General features: G+C 37.5%; 1 protein-coding gene across 1 annotated transcript; it reads left to right on the top strand.

The window, feature by feature from the left end:
- Positions 1-388: 388 nt before the first annotated feature.
- Positions 389-15,406, top strand: scamp2 (secretory carrier membrane protein 2). Its single transcript, XM_018675846.2, has 9 exons — positions 389-557; positions 5,486-5,563; positions 5,913-5,999; positions 7,218-7,329; positions 7,907-8,035; positions 8,516-8,675; positions 9,324-9,425; positions 12,180-12,297; positions 12,734-15,406. The coding sequence occupies exons 1-9, from the start codon at positions 501-503 to the stop codon at positions 12,881-12,883; spliced, it is 993 nt and encodes a 330-aa protein (XP_018531362.1). The 5' UTR covers positions 389-500; the 3' UTR covers positions 12,884-15,406.
- Positions 15,407-18,801: the final 3,395 nt, after the last annotated feature.

Below are 18,801 nucleotides of genomic sequence, written 5' to 3'. Positions count from 1 at the left end.
AAGTCATTATATATTTAGCCTCTGGTATAATTTAGAGAATGTCATTGAATTTCAATAAAGAGTAAAAAAAAGTGATACTGAGCGAAAGACATGCTATGATGTTGATAATGGTAACTATAAACTTTTAATAATATTTTATTTTATGTAAACTGTATATATGTATATGTAAACATATTAGCCACTTTCTGCCTTTAAGGGGTGGTCTCGTTAAGTGTACAGTGAAACATAAAAAAAAAAACTGGTTACAATTTTAAAGGAGCACCTCATGCTCAGCAAATGGGAATAAATGGTTTATATTACATTACTGAGGTGAAATCCACAGGTGGCGCACTGTTGCTTCGTGACTTTGACGTACACGTCATTGTCCATCTGCCTCAGTGCGCCTGCGTTGTCAACTTCATTCGAGGAAGTGGGTAGGAGAGGCAACTCAAGCGACAGAGAAGAGTTTGTTGTGTATTCCCCGCATAGAGAGGATAAAACAGCCCCGCACCCTTTTCAAAATGTCGGGATTTGATAGCAACCCGTTCGCAGAGCCTGCCAGCGACAACCCTTTCAATGTAAGTGTGTTTTGTGTCATATATTGTTCAGAAAGTAGTAAGGCACAGTCGAGCCTGGGTGCTGACATATATTTCGTTAAAAGGAAACTTGTTGGGAGGATGTGGGGGCGGGACCTAATTCTGCTCTCTTGAGAACTATTTGACAAAGACTTGTGACTGACAGTGCTTCAACCAATCGGCGAGCTTTGCTAGAAAAGAAGGCGGGGTATCCTTTGAGTTTAGTTGCAGGAAGTTAAACTGTAGCAAGTTAGGAATGTGTGTCAGACCATTTTTTAGCCACATTACAGCTGTTACCATTCAGTTTGAAAGGGATTTGTATCCTTGTGTGGACTTCCTCATATACTGAATGTTAATTAATATAATTTCGGAATCCTGTAATGTGACCTACATTCAGTGGTGGAAGCAGTGCCAGTACCACAGTTTCAAAGTACTCCATTACAAGTAGAAGCACAGACGTATTATCAGCAAAATACACTCAAAAGTATTGATTACGCTGTAAAGTGTCTCCTGTGACCATATCTGATCACATTTGACATTATTTGGTTGTTGATATCGATGCATTAGTGTTCAAGCAGCATTTAACTGTTACAGCTTGAGGGGGTTCCCAACCTAGGGGCCGGCCCTCCCAAAGGAGGAGCTGTTAGATGATCAATAGGAGAGGAAAGTAAGAAAAATGAAATTCTCATTAACAAGTCAATTTTCAGTTTCGAGATTTTTCTCTTAAATTTAAAACATTATTGAAATGAAACCCATTTGAGAATTGTAGAGACCTAAGCTTTCTTTAGTACAGCTGCTTTCTGCTTGTAGACATCTGTGACAATGGAGCTAGATACTGTTTTTTTGTAACTTGTAACAAGTCAAAATATTTGGAAACTCCTGGTTTAATCTTCAAGCAGCCTATCATGGTATGTAGTACAATATTTCCCTCTGAAATGTAGTAGAGTGTAACTATAAAGTAGAAGAAAATGGAAATACCCAGTTAAAGTACAAGTGCCTCAGAACTGTACAGTATTTAAGTAAATGTTTTGCCTACATAGACACAAGATTTCAGGCTTGGTAATGTACCTCTGGTACCCTGTGCTGGTTGAATTTCTAACCTACAGGACGTAGTCTATAAGGCCATTTGGTTTATAAAAAGCTCTGTAACTTCATTGTCTTTGTGTCTTAAAAAATTATTGACTCCGGATAACTTTGAAGTGAACACACAGCTGGCCAGCAGTGTTCATTGAAAAGTCTGTATTGTTCAGAGGAAAGCCATCTAACACGTGAATGTTAAAGTGGCTCACCTACAGTTTAAAGAGTTTCTTAAATTGCATGGAAAGTGTCAAATTATATAAAAGAGGATTTACTACTGAATGCACTGGAAGTGAATTAATCCTTGGGATGTATTGTTAACCTCATATTATATCTTGATCCGTTGTTTAGTGTATGAAATGTTAAAAATGGGGTTCACAGTTTCTTAGTTGGAAAAATGCAACCAAATTAACATTAAAAACCTTGAGTTAGATTGATATGACAAGGAAGCACAGCAAATCTTCACATTTGAGAAACTAGAGTGTCTAAATTTTTTGGTGTTTTTGTTCTTGTTTCTAGACTCTCCAAATCTGAGACAAGTTGCATGGAATTTTATTATTGCTTACATTGTATTAACATGGGTCTTTAAGGGGACAGTCCACTGATCTAATGCTGCACTTCCATAATGTTTTGGGACCCACATATGTTTTTTTTTTTCTCAGTGATATGTTGTAGCTATAAAGCCATATACACACAAGCCCACTTTTCTGCTGTAGTCATGAATGTATATTTACCTCACCTTATCTTTCTATTATGTAGTACGTATTAGCTTGAAAGTTGAAAATTTGGAGGAAAGGAAATAGGCAAACAGGTACAACTCCCTCTCTATCACTGTGCTTTGACAGAGGTGTTAGAGGTGGGTTGTTTTGCTCACAAGAAGCTTCCTCAAAAATGTGGGAAGGTGTTGACATGCAACATGTAAATATGAATTGAATGTAATGCATCAGTTACTACAGACTGTCTATAAAATGTGACTTTGCCTGCAGAGCAACTCAGACACCCAGGTTACAGTGCCTCTGAACACGGTACAAGATAACATCTAATCTAGGTTACAGCAACACATTAAACACACAACATTATTAGGTTTTCATCATCAGTCAAGTTCAAAATGTAGAGGACTTCAGCTTGTGGTAGAAACACAAACGGTTTGAAATGTAAGATGAGAACGATGACTGGAAGGGAAACAAGCTTCACGTTCAGTACAACATATTTGACGATAGATTGCGCTACAAATCTTTTCTGATTTCAGTGACATTACATAACGCAGTCACTTTTACAGTAGAGCAGAGTCACACTTGATTATATCAGGTGCCTGATGTGCCCGTGACGTCAGTGAGGACCACTGTTTGTTTGCTGGGTGTGGAGGTGGCTGAATTAATAACCCAGTAGCAGCTGGAATATGCTGTCTATTGCCGCAGGGCAGATCACTTCACTATAAACCAGTTAATTCCATACAAGCCTGCAATCTGTGGTTACATTAAAATAATAGGTATTTTTCACACTTTTAGAATAATTTCAGGATTACAACATTGAAAAGTAATTGTGCGTGTTCACCCTTTGTGACCTTGAAGATAAACGTGCTGTTTTCTTTCCCCCAAACATCTACAGTATGCTTTCATGACTGTGTATTGTACATAAGTTGTAGCAGTGTAGAGCTGTGATATGCAATGTGAAGAGTGGCTTAAGTCTGTTGAGTAGCAATATTCAGCTGTGGTTATGAAATGAGTACAATAGCCACACCTATGTATTCAAAGGTTATCACAGTAAATCCTGTTTCCCGGTACAGAGACGTTAAGTCCAGGACATCGAGCTGTTTTGATCCCAAATTTATTTTTACGGCCTTTTAGCTTCGGATTAGTGAAATTTTAAGATCTGACTATTATAGAGGTTCAGATTAATGGAGAACTGCTGATCTGTGTCTCTACACATCTTTTTGCTGTTGTTTTAAACATGGTGTCATCTTGTTTTGTCTTGTCCCAGCTTAGTTCTCATTTCAGAGAGGCTTTTAGTGGTTGTTGTCATCAGTTCTTCATTCACTGCTGTTTGTACTGTGTCATCAAAAGCAGTTCTTCAGTTGTGACTCAGCACAGGATATTTTTCCTGCCTTTGCATATGGTAAACACATTTTGCATGATAAGTGTTGAATATCTCCGTAGGCTAGTCGGTGATCAACAAAGAATTCCCTCTTAAAACACGTCATCAAACTTATAAAAAAGATAATTGCTTTCATAAGATATTTAAACCATACAGTATTAAGGAGTGAAATTGTTAAAACTTCCCTCTGTTTCCTGCTGGGAATGTTTACAGGTGTGTCAAGAGCAGATAAGTAATAGTGAGTGAGGTCACACTTTTAATCACATGGTCAGTGGGTGACGTGCTGGTTTATCATGTGAGGCTCTTGCTCTTAACTCATGTTTTAAAGGAGAAATTGACACAGATTCTAGAGACAGTTCTGACAGTTCTTAGTGTGGTTTAGCTTTGTCAAAGGTTGTTTTCCTTTTTGAGTAGTTGTTCTGTAATATCATGATTTGTTTGTTTATATTTTGGATGGTACAGGAATTTGAAAAATTCCCAGAGGGACTAATACTCCCTGGTACTCAGGGAACATCAGAGGCTGTTGGGTCTGGCTGGGCTGCACCATACAAGCAAAATGTGTTTTTTTGCTTGGCTGCATTGCTCGGCAGGGTTGGACTGAACTACAATGTCAGAAAATAGTGAAAAATCACATTAAATCAAATTTTCCCCGCTAAATTAAACAATCAATTACCCAAATTTTTAGCAACTTATTAGACACATTGATTTCCTTCTGTGGTGGTTTTCAGCTGGTTTCCCTCACAAAAATCCAAGTGACAGAAGGAACAAATGTGTTAACGCATTTTATTTTATTTTATTTTATTTTTTTCAGCTGGGAAATGGTGTTAAAAAGTGAATATAATGAGTACCAGCTTTTAGGTCATTGAACCACTTTGATTTCATCATGGAATATCTTGGAAAATTCATGGAATTCAATAGGACCAAATACTCGTCAGACTTTCACTTTTCCGACTCCTATCAGTAGAAAGAAGCAGTTAAACTAATTGTGAGCTCTTTGATCATACAGAACCCACTAGAGTCAATTAATGTTTAGCAATGCTCTGTGCTCAACTCGCCTGTTAAGAAATGAGTTCTTCCAAGGTAATGATTCATCAGGACCTCTGTGGGGTTATTGCAACAATATCTAGATGTTATTGTACTTCACTTTATGACTTGGTCAGAACATGGTACCAGACGTTATTTTTTTTTAAAGTTTACCTTCAGTGTTTCAGGAAATGAAAGTTCCTAAGGGAGAGTTCTTCTGAAGATAAGATAAACAGCAGTAAAAAATTTTGTGTGTTTTCTAGAGGTCAAATATCAAGACTCAAGGTTAGAGTACTTTTGAAGTCCAAATAATGTCCAAAGCAACTGGGGCAGAATTCAGAGGTTTTAAAAAAAGGACTTTCACTCTCTTTTATTTATATCTATTAACTTATATGGCTGAGCTTGGAGACAGACATTTCTTCTTCAGTGTGGACAAACCATATTACACTTGAGGTATTTCTACACATTCAGTGACCAATGCAGGTGGTACCGATGACACTGATTAGTACTGACTCAGTCGCTATGACTCAATCAGAAACATGAGTCAGTGTAACAGAATTTATGTATGACTTAGTTTTCTGTTTTACAGTACAGTTGTTTCTTTTTTTGTTTTTTGCTCTTTAACACTGGTTTGGTCTTTGTCTCGAGTTCCTCAGATGTGTTTGTAGTTTGTAGTTTCTTGTGTATGGTGATTGGCTGAGTGACTGATAATAATGACGTGTTTTTTTGTTTTCCAGGATCCCTCTGTGACACAAGTGACCAACTCCAACATAGAACCAGTTGACCAGTACAACCCTTTCCCTGCCCAGTCTTCAGTAAGACACCTGCAACCAGTGTCATTATTTTTGTGTTTTTTTTCTCCTTTTCTTCTCCTTTATCATTTTCACTTATTCTTCTCTTGGTCCTTATCTTCCTTTGACTGTTTTTATCTCTTGTTGCTCCCTTTTCACCAGCCCATCTTTGCTTTCCTTTGTGTCTTTCCTGTTTTTTCTCTCACTTTTTCTGATTATCATCCATCCCCTACTTGATGTTTTGCTTGCATGTTTTGTTTTACTTGTTCTTTCCATCCTCCAGCTATATCTTAACTTTCATTCCATTGTCCGCCTTTATTTTCCTCCTTCATCCTTGTATATCTCCTCACACTGTCATCTGCTTATTTTTCAGGATGGCCTCGCCACTCATACAACTCCAGCCTCCACCTCTCCCTACCAGCCTGCTGTGTTACAGCCGTCTACAGAGCCCAGTCCACAGGTGAGTCATGTATTAGTGGAGACAACACACACTCTCTCTCTGCTAAACCCTCCACTCATCTGCCACAGTTGAAAAATAGTACGTCCAAGTAGATTAAGGGACAGTACTTTTCTTGATCTGGTGTCATGTACTTTATATTTTATTGCAGCTCTGTTAGTGTTCACTCAGTTGGTGCAGCTGTATGCTTTGGTTTTCTACAAAGTAAAGCAAGTACAAAAGAAGAAAAAACAGAACACAGTGAGACCACAAGAGAGTATGCAAAGTGACAAAAAAAACAGAAAGTCAAAAGAAAGCTAAATAAATGAAATAAACGGATGAATATAATAAAGGCGCCTTGAATATGATAGAATCTGTGTTCCAGCATTTAACATCACACTAATGAATCCACTATAGTTGTACCTCAAATGTGATATCTGAGATATGATATCACCTAAACCAACTTTTATCAACTGTAGAGGATGATGCATCTCGATGTGGTCAACATTCTGTTTTTAAGAGACCTGGAGAGAAAATGTGAAAACGTACACTGTTACTGTTTGGCCCAAGGCACAACTGCATTGCAACGGTTGACATGTTTATTCAGCAATTGTTTACTGAGACGTAAGATTACAGAGCTCAGCAACATCTTATATGTGTTTATATATATTCATATATATGTATAGCCCTTCATGATTTTTCTTTAAGCCAATAGTTTGCTTATTTTAGTTTTCTATTATCTGTAATTAGTAGATGTGGCTGAGGAGCTAGCCATCCATTCAGCCCCCCACCACTGTCTCCTCAGATTAACAAGTGTTACCTGAGGATGTTTGGTGTCTACACAAACACCTACTCAGTTTACACAATATTATAATGAGCCTCCTTGTTCCACTGGTAATCTCATGAATATTCCTAGGTAGCACTACAGATCACCTGTGTCCTTCCTTTTTCTGCCAAGTCAGACACGAGATATGATGATCATAAATATGTATTTTTAGAGTAAGATACAGTATCATAACCTTTTATAAACCCTTGCTAAAATGCTCAGAATGGCATCAACATGTAGGCTCTCAGAGGTTTGATGTAGATATTGAATATATAATGCAGCTTGATAAGTGTGCAATATGTGTACAGTCTTGCAATGTGAGTTGTTGATATGTCTCTGGACTAATGTCACTAAGATGAATTCCTGTACATCTACAGTGTTTGTTGACTAAAGTGTTTCTTACCCTCTTTATTCAGGCGACTGCTGCTGCAGCCCAGGCCAACCTGCTGAAGCAGCAGGAGGAGCTGGAGAGAAAAGCTGCTGAGCTGGACCGCAGAGAGCAAGAGCTCCAGAGCAGAGGCCCGACAGGTCATTAAAGACAAAACCTCTCCTCTCCTCCCTGCAGTAGTATCAGAAGCAGCACATCTTACCAACACAGGAAACACATATGCAATGTGTGCATCATATATCAAAGAGATAAATATAAAACTAGATGCAATCATGCATCTACTCCAGAAAAAGCTTTTCGTTATATGATATTATTGCAGAGTACAATATTACTATTAAAGTCTGCATCACTTTGGTTTCATATTCAAATTGGATATCTAACTTCTACAATGGCCACAAACAATAACTGTATTTAAGTATAAATTTCTTTTGTCTCAGTGTAATATTCATAGTAAGAAAAATCGGTAGGCGTTGCTAGAATAGAAATGCTGCTGTACACTAACTCCCACTCACATGATAAATGAATGTGTCACATTAATGTGTCATTTTTTTTACAAAGACAGATTTCCTGTTGAGAAATTCAAGTTTTTGTAACACTGTTATTTGTATGTCCATCATGATTTTGGTAAAGCTGGTCTGTCTTTCCCTGCAGCGGTGGACATCTTGTTTTGATGTCAAGCGCTACTTTTCTAACGGGGATGATGTTGTCTCCTGACAGGTAAAGAGAACAACTGGCCTCCACTTCCCAAAAGCTTCCCCATTAAACCATGTTTCTACCAGGACTTCTCAGAGGAAATCCCCCCCGAGTATCAGAGAGTCTGCAAGATGATGTATTATCTCTGGATGTGTAAGTACATAATGAGTAAGATACAGTTTCTGTATGCATTAGAAATTGTTGTGTGTATTTAATGTATTTCAGTTCTCTGAACTATTTCAATACCAAATTAAGTATTCAGTTTTATTAACCAGTGTTGGTATGAGAACTGATGTTGTTATGCACTGAAGTAACAGTGCAGCTGTAAAAACGCCACCTTGTGGCAACATAAACATCCTGCATGCAGATTACACTGGTACCTGCTGATGATGTGGAGCATGTGAGATTTAAGAAAATGTCCCTCTTCCTTTTGTTAATTAAGATTTACTTAGTCCTCGTGTTTTTAGACAAATTCCATTGGTGCCTCTGAACATTATATTATGTTTATTTAGAGCTATGTAACTATAACATTACTACATCACTGTCTCTGTTTGCTATATAAATTAAGATGATGCTGATATTACTGTAATTATTAGTGTAATTGACACATAGCTCTCTCCACTGTTTCTTCAGTCAGCTGTATGACTCTGTTCCTCAATCTGCTGGCTTGTCTGGCTCACTTCACCACTAACCCGTCGTATGGTGTGGATTTTGGCCTCTCTATTCTCTGGCTCATCCTGTTTGCTCCCTGCTCCTTCCTCTGCTGGTACCGGCCCGTCTACAAGGCCTTCAAGTGAGTCTGTCCACAGTCACTGTTAGATATACTAATAAGTAATGCTCACCATTCCTGCGCCTTCAAGATGAAATCAGTGTTAGATGACAGTGAGGAGGAATCTTTTTTATTATAAATACAACCAGTATGTTTCCATGGCAATCACTCATCTGTGAGTATGAGCAACACACACAAAGTTATTTGTTATTTTAGCTCTCTGGCTAAAGTTAGTGTTAGTATTCTCTTTGGCTCACAGGTGTCTGTCAAAATTGTTTAACACCTTAATCAACACCTCAGTCAACAACTTAATCTCATAATTCAGCTACTATCTGTAAATCAGTGCACAAACTACATCCTCCAAAATAATAAAGTTGGATCAGCACCTCTCTGAAACAGACCCAAACAAAAGCTGACTTAACCCTAATGAAGGAGGATTTGTTATATTAGACTGCATTAGTTTTAGTTAGGTGTACCCAATAAACTGAGTGTATAATAGTACAGTACAACAATTGTTGGCGTGCCAGTATAAAACATAATGGACTTTGCTTCAACCTTGTCCATTATTTTATTGTTATACAACACCTTGTTATGCATTATTGACTTAAATAGTTGACAAAGTTCGTTCGCGGATATTTTAAATATATGTTAATTTTCTTTTCTCATTTTTAGGACTGACAGCTCCTTCAGCTTCTTCTTCTTCTTCTTTGTGTTTTTCTGCCAAGTGGTGATCTTCATCATCCAGGCTGTAGGCATCCCTGCTTGGGGTAACAGGTAAGTCACACACTATATATATAATGTTGATATTTGGAGGGTTTAGAAAACGAAGTTTGGGAAGTGTTCCCAGTGATCACATATGTCTGCAAATTATACTCGAGATGTGTGGATGATACATACATTTTTGTCAAGTAAATGGAAAGTGTAGCATGATCCCTAGGATTAGGGACAGCAAGTTGACAATTTCCATTTTGGCTCAATGAAATTCATACGTTAAACGTTCTAAATCTTACAAATCAAATCACATTCACTTAATTTGTAGATTTGGCCACCAAATTTGACTTATTCATAAACACATCCTACTACTAATAATTAACACTTGATTAGAATATGGCAACACTGAAATGTATATTTATTCACATCCATACTGTTGTGTTTCAGTAAAAGATAATCTGAACATGTTAATGACAGTTAACTGGATTTATCTGTGATTTCATTCCTCCTGACTGATTCAAACAAGTCCTTTGTGTCTGAATTACTACCAGTGAGCTGGCCTCTAAGCTGCTGTCCTCTCTCTTTTCTCATTTTCTGCATTCCTCCATCTCTTCTGACAGAGTCTTTTCCATCCTTCAGCCTCTAGCCGGCTGCCTCTCTGTCTGCTGGTAACTCTGTAAGTTTCTGCTTCTCACTGTCTCTGCCACCTTCCGCCAACACTCACTTTCCTCTTGCTTTGTCCAAGTAAACTTGTATTTTTGTTTTGGCAAAACAAGTACAGTGGTGAATGGATGGGCTTTACACTTAATGAAACAAGCCAAGAATAAAACTAACCAGAATATGAGTCAAATTATCATTTCAGAGGTCTTTTTTAAAATGAAGACTGACTTGGCCTTTGCTTTCAGGCTGCTGGACTTTGGATGCACTGACCTGATGAATTCAGGCTGTTCACATTTAAAACTTTAAATACTGTGCTGTGATTTTTCAATCCCTCTGCGCAGCCGTGGCTGGAGGCGTTATGTTCTTGGGTTGTCCGTCCATCTGTCCCATCCTCATGAACTCAATATCTCAGTAACCTTGAGGGAATTTCTTCAAATTTGGCACATATGTTCTCTTGGACTAAAACATTAACAGATTAGATTTTGGTGGTCAAAGGTCAAGGGTCACTGTACCCACAAAAAAACACATTTTTGGCCATAAGTCGAGAGTTCATTTGCTAACTAACTGCAACTGGACTGATTGGTGGAAGCACAGAACTGAGGCAGTAATTCTAGTTTTTCTTTAATTTTCACTGTAATTTTATATTTGGTATGTTTTTTTCTTTATACATTTTACAGTGTAAGTAAAGCCTGTCTTAAGGCAGGTATAAAAAGGAATATAAGAAAACGTGAAGCAAATTAAGGCAGTCTGTTTAAATACATTTTAAATACGTTGGAAAATCCAGAAATAGAGGTCTAAAAATGACTAAATAGGTTTGACTACAATACAATAAGAGGTCTTTAGTTGGTCCAAAACGCAGTCGCCAGAGTCCTGTCTGATATTATATTTTAACCTGTAACATGCAGAAACACTTTTGGCGATGAGCATTTTAAATAAACTGATCTTGAAGCTGAAAAAAGCCCTTTGATTTCTAAATGGCACTTTCCAGAATGACCTTTGTCTAAGTGGCTTTTCATTTCCCCCTTTTCCATTTTATAATGATACTTGTCATGCCATCGAGGCAATTTGCATATGACAAAAAAGACAGTCAAGAGGATCCAGTCTGTTTTTTTGTATTTGCCAGTGTTGCATTAGTGAACCATTAGCTGTTCCTGTGCTGATGAATTGCAAATGCAAGCACAATTTGAAGAACGTGTTCTGATGAAAACAAAGAGGCTTTCAGGATATTAATATGAAAATTTACCAACTCTTTGAAATGAGTTTTGTTTGATCTTTTTTGTTGTAATGTCACTTTCTTATGTTAATTTATTTATTATGTATTTGAAATACATTTTTATATATGTATATTTTGTATGTATGTTTTTTTTTAATTGTAATTGAAAGTTTTCCAGTTTATAAAAACATATTACAGTAAGTCAATGAAGAACAAGTAGCTAAACCAATCTGGGCTCACACTATAGTAGTCAATCTAAGTGACTGATAAAGTAAGGTTTTTACATTGGAAAATAAAGGAAAACTGAGGCTGATTGTATAATCCCAGGAAAATTAAATCAGCTTAATAGTTGTCCTGCTTTTCACTTAAAATATTATAAAATGGCTGCCCTATACAAATCACAAATGTTACTGATTTTCATATCCAACCACGGTTTGTCACAATATCTCAGTAATGCCTTGAGGGAACTTCTTCAAATTTGGTTCAAATGTTCACTTGGACTAAAGGATGAACTGATTAGATTTTGGTGGTAAAAGGTCAAAGGACACTGTGACCACACTGAACATATTTTTGGCCCCACCTCAAGAATGAACTCTCTGGACTGGTTGTGCAACGGCAATTCTAGTTTTCTATCCGTGTCAATGCAAGTTGCTCATTATTATGTTTATATTTTAATTGATATAAATTAAATAATATGTTCGTTTGTTTTTTTAAAATCATAATTTTATAACTGACATCCTTCATTCTGCTTCCTCTTATACCTTCTCAGCTTTTCATGCTGCTTCTTCAACAAATTCTTCTTCTCTCCCTCAATGTAACCAAACTCCCATCTAGGACACATGTACCTGATTACAAATATATTTCATACTGTTGAAGATGACCTTCAGTTTAACTAATGTTGTCCATAAGATCACCTAAAACTTACTGATGTCTGTTGACTCCAGTGGTTGGATCAATGCCTTCACTGCCTTCCGTGCGAACAAGGCAGTGGGAGCCATCATGGTCATAGTGGCCATCCTCTTCACCATATGTGCCGTGCTGTCCATCGTCCTGCTCAAGATGGTAAGTGTTTATTCACTTTTCTTAATATTTTTAATTCTAATTTGTGGGTTAGCTCTAAACACAAAGTGCATCTGAAGGTGATGGAGATTTTGCAGGTGTTTGGTCATAACCAAATTGGCAAAATTAAAATTTGGTGGGATTCATCCATGGAGCTGCTCTGCCAGTGTAGCTGAATGTTTGAGCATAGAGATGGGGGGTTGGAAGAGAAGTTTAGTGGCTCAAAAATCTCAGCAGCGGGCATATTAATTAATTATTAAGTTACTATTATCAATCAACAACCACAGGACGTCCTCTGAGTGTTTCATGATTATTTTATGCAATGACTTGTAAAAGTCTTACCCCAGTGTAGCTTTAAACTGTTTGGCTGTGTCTGAAATCACTCCCTGTTTACTATATAGTCCACTTCATTTACTGTCTGCGATCATCTCCTCTTCAGGTCCACAGCATGTACCGCCGGACCGGGGCCAGTTTCCAGAAGGCCCAGCAGGAATTCTCACAGGGGGTCTTCACCAGTAAAACCTTCCAAACAGCCGCCGCCGGTGCAGCTTCCTCTGCTGCCCAGGGAGCCTTCCAGGGAAACAACTAATGGTAGATTGAGCTAACATAAGCTCCATTTAGCAGGTCAAGGTCTATATGTTATCAGGTCTAGATGATGAACTAAACTAACGCTGAATCATTGAGGAAGTTGAGGCTCACTGAGAACTTTGTCGGCACCAAAGTTGCATTGATCCTTCCTGGAAGTTATTGGTACTCTAGGAGCCTTTTTGAGCCAGTGGCTGCAAAATTACGATCTAACCTTATAATCTATAGACCTTGAGCTAGGTGAGGCTACAATATTAGCCTCCCTCCTTTCACCCTCGCCATCAATGCACATGTAATTCCCCTCGTTAACTTCGCTTTTCACATTCAGCATGTCTCCTGCAGAGTGACTTTGTCCAGCTCTGTTTGGGTGTAAAAAGCAATCCAGGGGGAACGTCACACATTAGGTGCATTTAGAGGTGGAAAGCATGAATGAAGTTGACAGTGTGTCTTTGCTTTGTATATTTTGTGTGCACTTTTTGGCAATGCTTTTCAGTGTAATGTATGACTGTTAAAGTGCGTGTGTGTGTGTGTGTGTGAGAGAGTGTGTGGGTACTGGCATGCTTGACACATATATTCATGTGGGTGCAGTATGCTTATGTTTTTCCACACTGACGGTGGATCCTGATCATGTAATATAAATAATATGAAGTGTTTCTGTTTGTCATTGATTGGCATTTTTTTCTGTCTTGACAAGCATTTCTCTGTATTGTTGAACCCAGCTTGAAAACCTTTTTGTTTTGTGTGCTGCGAATTTCATTCTAACAAGGAAGAAAAATGATAAATCATGTATTTAATTGTCATCTTTGTGGCCTTAGATTTTTGGATATTGCTCTTACTGTAACTACAAATTTAAAGGTACTATAGGTAAGTTTTTGCTATCGCTACATAGCTGACATTAGCATTAACAGCTGTCTACTTACCAGTCTAGAAGAAATGTTGTGAATTCAGCATCTGATTACATTCTTTTACTCACCAAGAGCTGTTCCAGTGATGGAAAACAATACCAATGTTAACTCTTGTTTTGCTTCTTTTTCTAAACTTATTTTCTTCTACTAAGGTTAGCATGCTAACCAGCTAGTCCTAAGCAATGAGTCACTGTAGCATCTGCCTTCAGTCCAACTTGAGAGGATGAAGTAGTAGCACTGCCCAGAGGATGTATTCTAACCTCTTGTCTTGTAAACACAACAATGGCTGAAGCTCTCAGTAAATAAACAACTGTTAATGCTAACGGTGGCTATGAGGTGATAGCAAAAACTTAAATATTGCACCCTTAAATCGGGGGGCCACTCATTAAATAAGCAAAAATACTAAGAATAGACTGGAAGCCTGCCCCATCACTTTCAGATTGTAATAGTACTCAGTCAGTTTTGATTACATCTGCCTTTGACTAATGTCTGGAACCAAAAGTTTATTTTGACATTTTGTAAAACCCACTGTAGTATCAGGAAATTAGCTGAAGTGTTTTGTAGTGAATCTGCTTTTCCTGGTATCATATGATGGTTTCGACTTAAAGATCACAACAGAGTGTTATTACTCTCATTCTTGTAAAGAGTAAATTTAATTTCTTCTTTTTATTTAGAATACAGAGGTGATGTGATATTATTTCATATTATGGTCAGTTTTCTTGATAAAGCAATAAACTGTTTTTTTATTGATATCATATTAATGGTTATTGAAGCAGTTTCAATTACGTCTTTGAATACTGCCTTGCTCAAGAGTTTTCTTTGGAAACCAAAGCAATGCTGAGTATAAAAATGGAAAGGTTTGCCAATAAGATAGATAAATATACACCAAGTAGATTGACACCAGTTCATACAGTTTGTTTAAATGGGCTGGGTTGATCCAATCTGAGATCTTTATTTGTTCATTTCACTACTAACTGTAAATGCATGTATTCATGATTTTTAAATGCAACAGCCGGGTTGAATCATTTGAATCAGAATTTATGGCACTCTAATGAGGTTTGATGGTCGCAGGTGTAAGAGAAGAAGCCGGACATGAATCCCAGATTTCTCTGATGTGTGTAAATTTCTACCAGAGCAGTGTGAATTTGCCATAACAGACCCCATGTCTCATCGTCAGCAGTACACAGTTAAGGTATAGCATTTTCAGTCTTTTCTGACAAGATCATTTCACTCCACAAAAGAATTTCAATTCTCAAAGCCTTCCTCATACCTCTGTAAGACTACCACCAAGCTCTAAATTATTTGTACTGATGTATATTTTCTATGTGATTTCTTATATCTGAAAACATGCATATTATGTGTGTTTATTTGATGTCTTAAAACATCGGCTTGGGTGTAATATATGTCAGCACTCCTAAAGACAAATTGCAAACGCAGAGAATTTGTGTGACGTTCTTGCAGCAGATAAGGGTCTAATTTAAAGTTTGATCTTACTTCCATTAGATAATACAAGATTTGTATTAATTCACACATCTCTGCATGCATTCTATTAGGAGGTCAGGATTCAGTGCCTTTTGTATTTTAATATTGAATACAGCATCTAATAAAATGCTTTGCTTTCATTTAAAGCTGTCATTGGTTTTTCTTTATCAGAATCCTCTTAGTTTTTGATAGGTCTTACCAAGTTTCTGGGGGGTTTAACTTTGTCTTATCAGCTTAATGAATAGTTCTTTGGCATTTTTGCACTGGCAAGTAAGTGTAAAAGGACTTTTTACTATTGAATGACATCATGAATCTGGTCTAAAACTCACTCAAAAACTCATCCTTTTCTTTTTAGCAGGCATATGATTCTCCACAAGGTGGAGCTGTTTGAAATGAGTAAAGATCAGTGAAACATCAACATACTGTAGACAGCATACTCATAAATAGCACAAAATGATTTTCTCATCTTTAGGGCTTCTCTGTCAGTTTCCTCCTCCTGCTCTATTTTAAGAAGGACAGAGGAGACTGGACACAAAACAAACAGGAGGAGGAAGACCTTTGTGACCACTCTGTCTGTAGTGACCCAGACAGTCTGTGGGGAATCTGCACTGAAACCCAAACTGCTGTTTCAACCATCTGTCTGTCTGTCACTCTGCCTGCCTGTCAGTCTGTGTTTCTTTCTCCAGGCAACTCTGTCTGGAGCTCAGAATAACAGCAGCTACTTCCCATCAAATGCAGCCATTGACGGCTGATCCGGAGAGACCGGGGCTGTAAGAAGTACAACTGTGCAATGAAGTTAGAGACAGTCACATATTGAAAGAAACCATAGCTTGGTGGATGCTATAGAAAAATAATCTCTGTTGTGCTGGCAAAGTGTAAGTAATGAGAGAGAGGTGGAAAGGTCACATCTCAGTGTGTTATCTTGAACATACTAATTGCCTAACGACCTAATTACCAACACCTGGGTTACCCGAACAAACCAGCCACAGCCTGTACATCCAGGTTAGCAGTAAGTGATTTTATGTTATTTGTTTTATGCTTCCTGATCTCATTTTTCACATCAGTCATATCTCTAAGTATTTTGCCTATCTCTGAGTTATTCCCATTTTTCTAGGTTCCTATGTTCCCCAGATTTATATGGCACGTAATGGGAACATGATAAAGGGTCATATGTTAAAGGAACTTGAAGGAACCAAACAAATGGGTTATGGTTTATTGTGTTGGCTATTTTAGGCCTTGTCCAATTAAAAAAATAAATAAATAAAAAATAAAATAAAATGGGACATTTGATCCAAGCACAACAGGAGGGTTAATGTGTGTTAACAGAATATTCAACCAGGGAATAAAGGACTTTAGGAAATAAGGACCCTGGGAACACAGATGCACTCCCATTCATCTCTTGCATTGAATAAATATGATAATAAAACTTCAAATACCATTTAATTCTACAGTGTTCTCCACTCCCACTGACATAACACGGTCCATATGTATGCGGCTCCACATCCTGTAAACTGAGAGTATTTATGCAGTTGGTTTATTGTCTGTGAATGAGGACACAATTAAATATACAGTTTTCCAATGGCAGAACAATAAAGGATGTAGGAGTTAGTTCAGCCACATTACAAAAAACATTTTCACATTTTCTGCACTGAAACAACAGAAGTATTCTGATATTTTATTAAAGTAAATGTAGAAATGGCATAGTCTGAAAATGCTGTCACCTCAAGTTTTTTGTCTGTGACTGAACAGTTGCTTTGTCTGTTTCCTTCCTCCTTCAGTAGAAAAATCAAACTGAAACTGTACACTGTGGCAGCTCTGACACTTTCCTCAGCAATAACCCACAGATGTAAAGAGGCTTACGTCATCTACCAACTTGTAGTGAGTCAGGGAGTCTGGTTTATTGCCACTAGAGGGGAGCATGGCTGTGGTGTAGGTGCTCTGTGGAGTGAAGTGCTGACTCACTGTCGGAGAAACCTGCAACATAAAAACCCTCTGATTTAACTTTACACAGCTACTGTACGCTGTTATACACTGATTATTTCTTTTTTCTTGTCCGACTGTGTCTCTTGCAAACAAAGCTGATTGGAGCACTAATTACAAGTCATTGTCAACACAGTTTTATTTATTGCAAGATAAACTGGCTGCAAATGATGTTTAATGAGATGAGAACCTTTAAACAGCACTGTTATGGTGTCAGTTATCTCCTGCCATGTGTTAAATCAGAGATAAGTATGGTAAAATAAAGGTTCAGGCTTATATGTAAGGCCCAGCAGACGTTGGTGTGGACCTCCTTATTATCCCCTCTGTGTGGTGCTGACAGTTTATGCTGAGATGCCCTCTGCACACACTGAAACGTGCCAAGCTCAAGGTTAACCAGGAGAAAAGCTGAATGAGGAACATTTCTCTCAGAAGAAAGAAGCTATTTTAAGACTGCTCTGAATTCTGTGTGTGTGTGTCTTCATCAGTGTGTCCTGATGTGTGCATAAAAAAGAAGTTTGAGCTCTAAAGAAATTGTCCTTTAATTTTATTTTAATAAGTCCTCCACATTCACTGCACAAGACCGACTACATTCATACATCATCTGAATCCTAAAATGGAGATTGAGAGGGAGCAGCAGGGCCTGATTGACATTTCCATAATCTAATCCTGCTTTACTTATAAATCCTGCTAGACTGTGTGTACAGTCTTTTCCATCAAATGTCTCGTTCCACAGCGTCTTTATTGTCAAGCTCAAGCTGTCCGAGTCAGGTTTTGTCAGTTTACAAAACATTAGCACAGACAGTGAAATGCTGAAGCTGCTATAGTTTTTTTTTTAAATTTATTTATTTATTTTAAACAAATTTTATGTATCATGGGACAGGTAAAACAAAAGGTGCAAGAATAGTGTTGAATATGTTTACCATAGGTCTTTTACTTTTACTTCCTTTGTGCTCATGTTCTTTAACCTTATTTTATTTGTCTTGCCTGGTTTTATTTCTTTAACATTGTGAAGAGAGGTGCCATATATATAAAGTTTATTGTTATTATTGTCTGTGCATTGCAATTCCTCTTTTTTGTCTAACAAAACCAGGGAGAAAATGTTCCTACACCACTGCGCTGAAATATATATATATATATATATATTATATATATATATATATAGTTGCGAATATATTAGATCGTTCAAATAAATGCAGTCTAATTCCACAGTCCTGCAATAAATCCTCCGTCATGATGGTTATAATGCTCAGTTTTTGTTGAAATAGTTTATGGGAGGTGTTGATTCAATGTTATTTTGGAGGATGTAGTTTGCGGTGCTGTTAAACTGTATTGCATGTTATAGAGAGGTGTCATTTAGCCTTCATTCATTGATGTATAGTGTTGCATTAGTCTGCACTAGGTATATCTAATAAACTTGCAGCATTGACTCAAACACTGAGCAATGTATCGTCCTCTGCAAATTAGTGGGTGTTGCCTTTAGAGGCTGTTGTATTCTGGGTTGTTTGAGGCTTTAATGATGCAGCGCTTCACTTCACCTTTTGCAAAGCAGTGCCAA

Source organism: Lates calcarifer, linkage group LG10, assembly GCF_001640805.2.
Source record: "Lates calcarifer isolate ASB-BC8 linkage group LG10, TLL_Latcal_v3, whole genome shotgun sequence".
In the NCBI taxonomy this organism is placed as follows: domain Eukaryota; kingdom Metazoa; phylum Chordata; class Actinopteri; family Centropomidae; genus Lates; species Lates calcarifer.
Note: the sequence above shows the minus strand (reverse complement) of the source record. Positions and strands in the feature narration are given on the sequence as shown.

Bases quoted from the DNA above. Each gene is read 5' to 3' on its own strand.
- scamp2 (XM_018675846.2), top strand. From the start codon at position 501: ATGTCGGGATTTGATAGCAACCCGTTCGCAGAGCCTGCCAGCGACAAC. The intron at 6,000-7,217 runs GTGAGTCATGTA...CTCTTTATTCAG, and splicing joins CTACAGAGCCCAGTCCACAG to GCGACTGCTGCTGCAGCCCA. The intron at 8,036-8,515 runs GTAAGTACATAA...CTGTTTCTTCAG, and splicing joins GATGTATTATCTCTGGATGT to TCAGCTGTATGACTCTGTTC.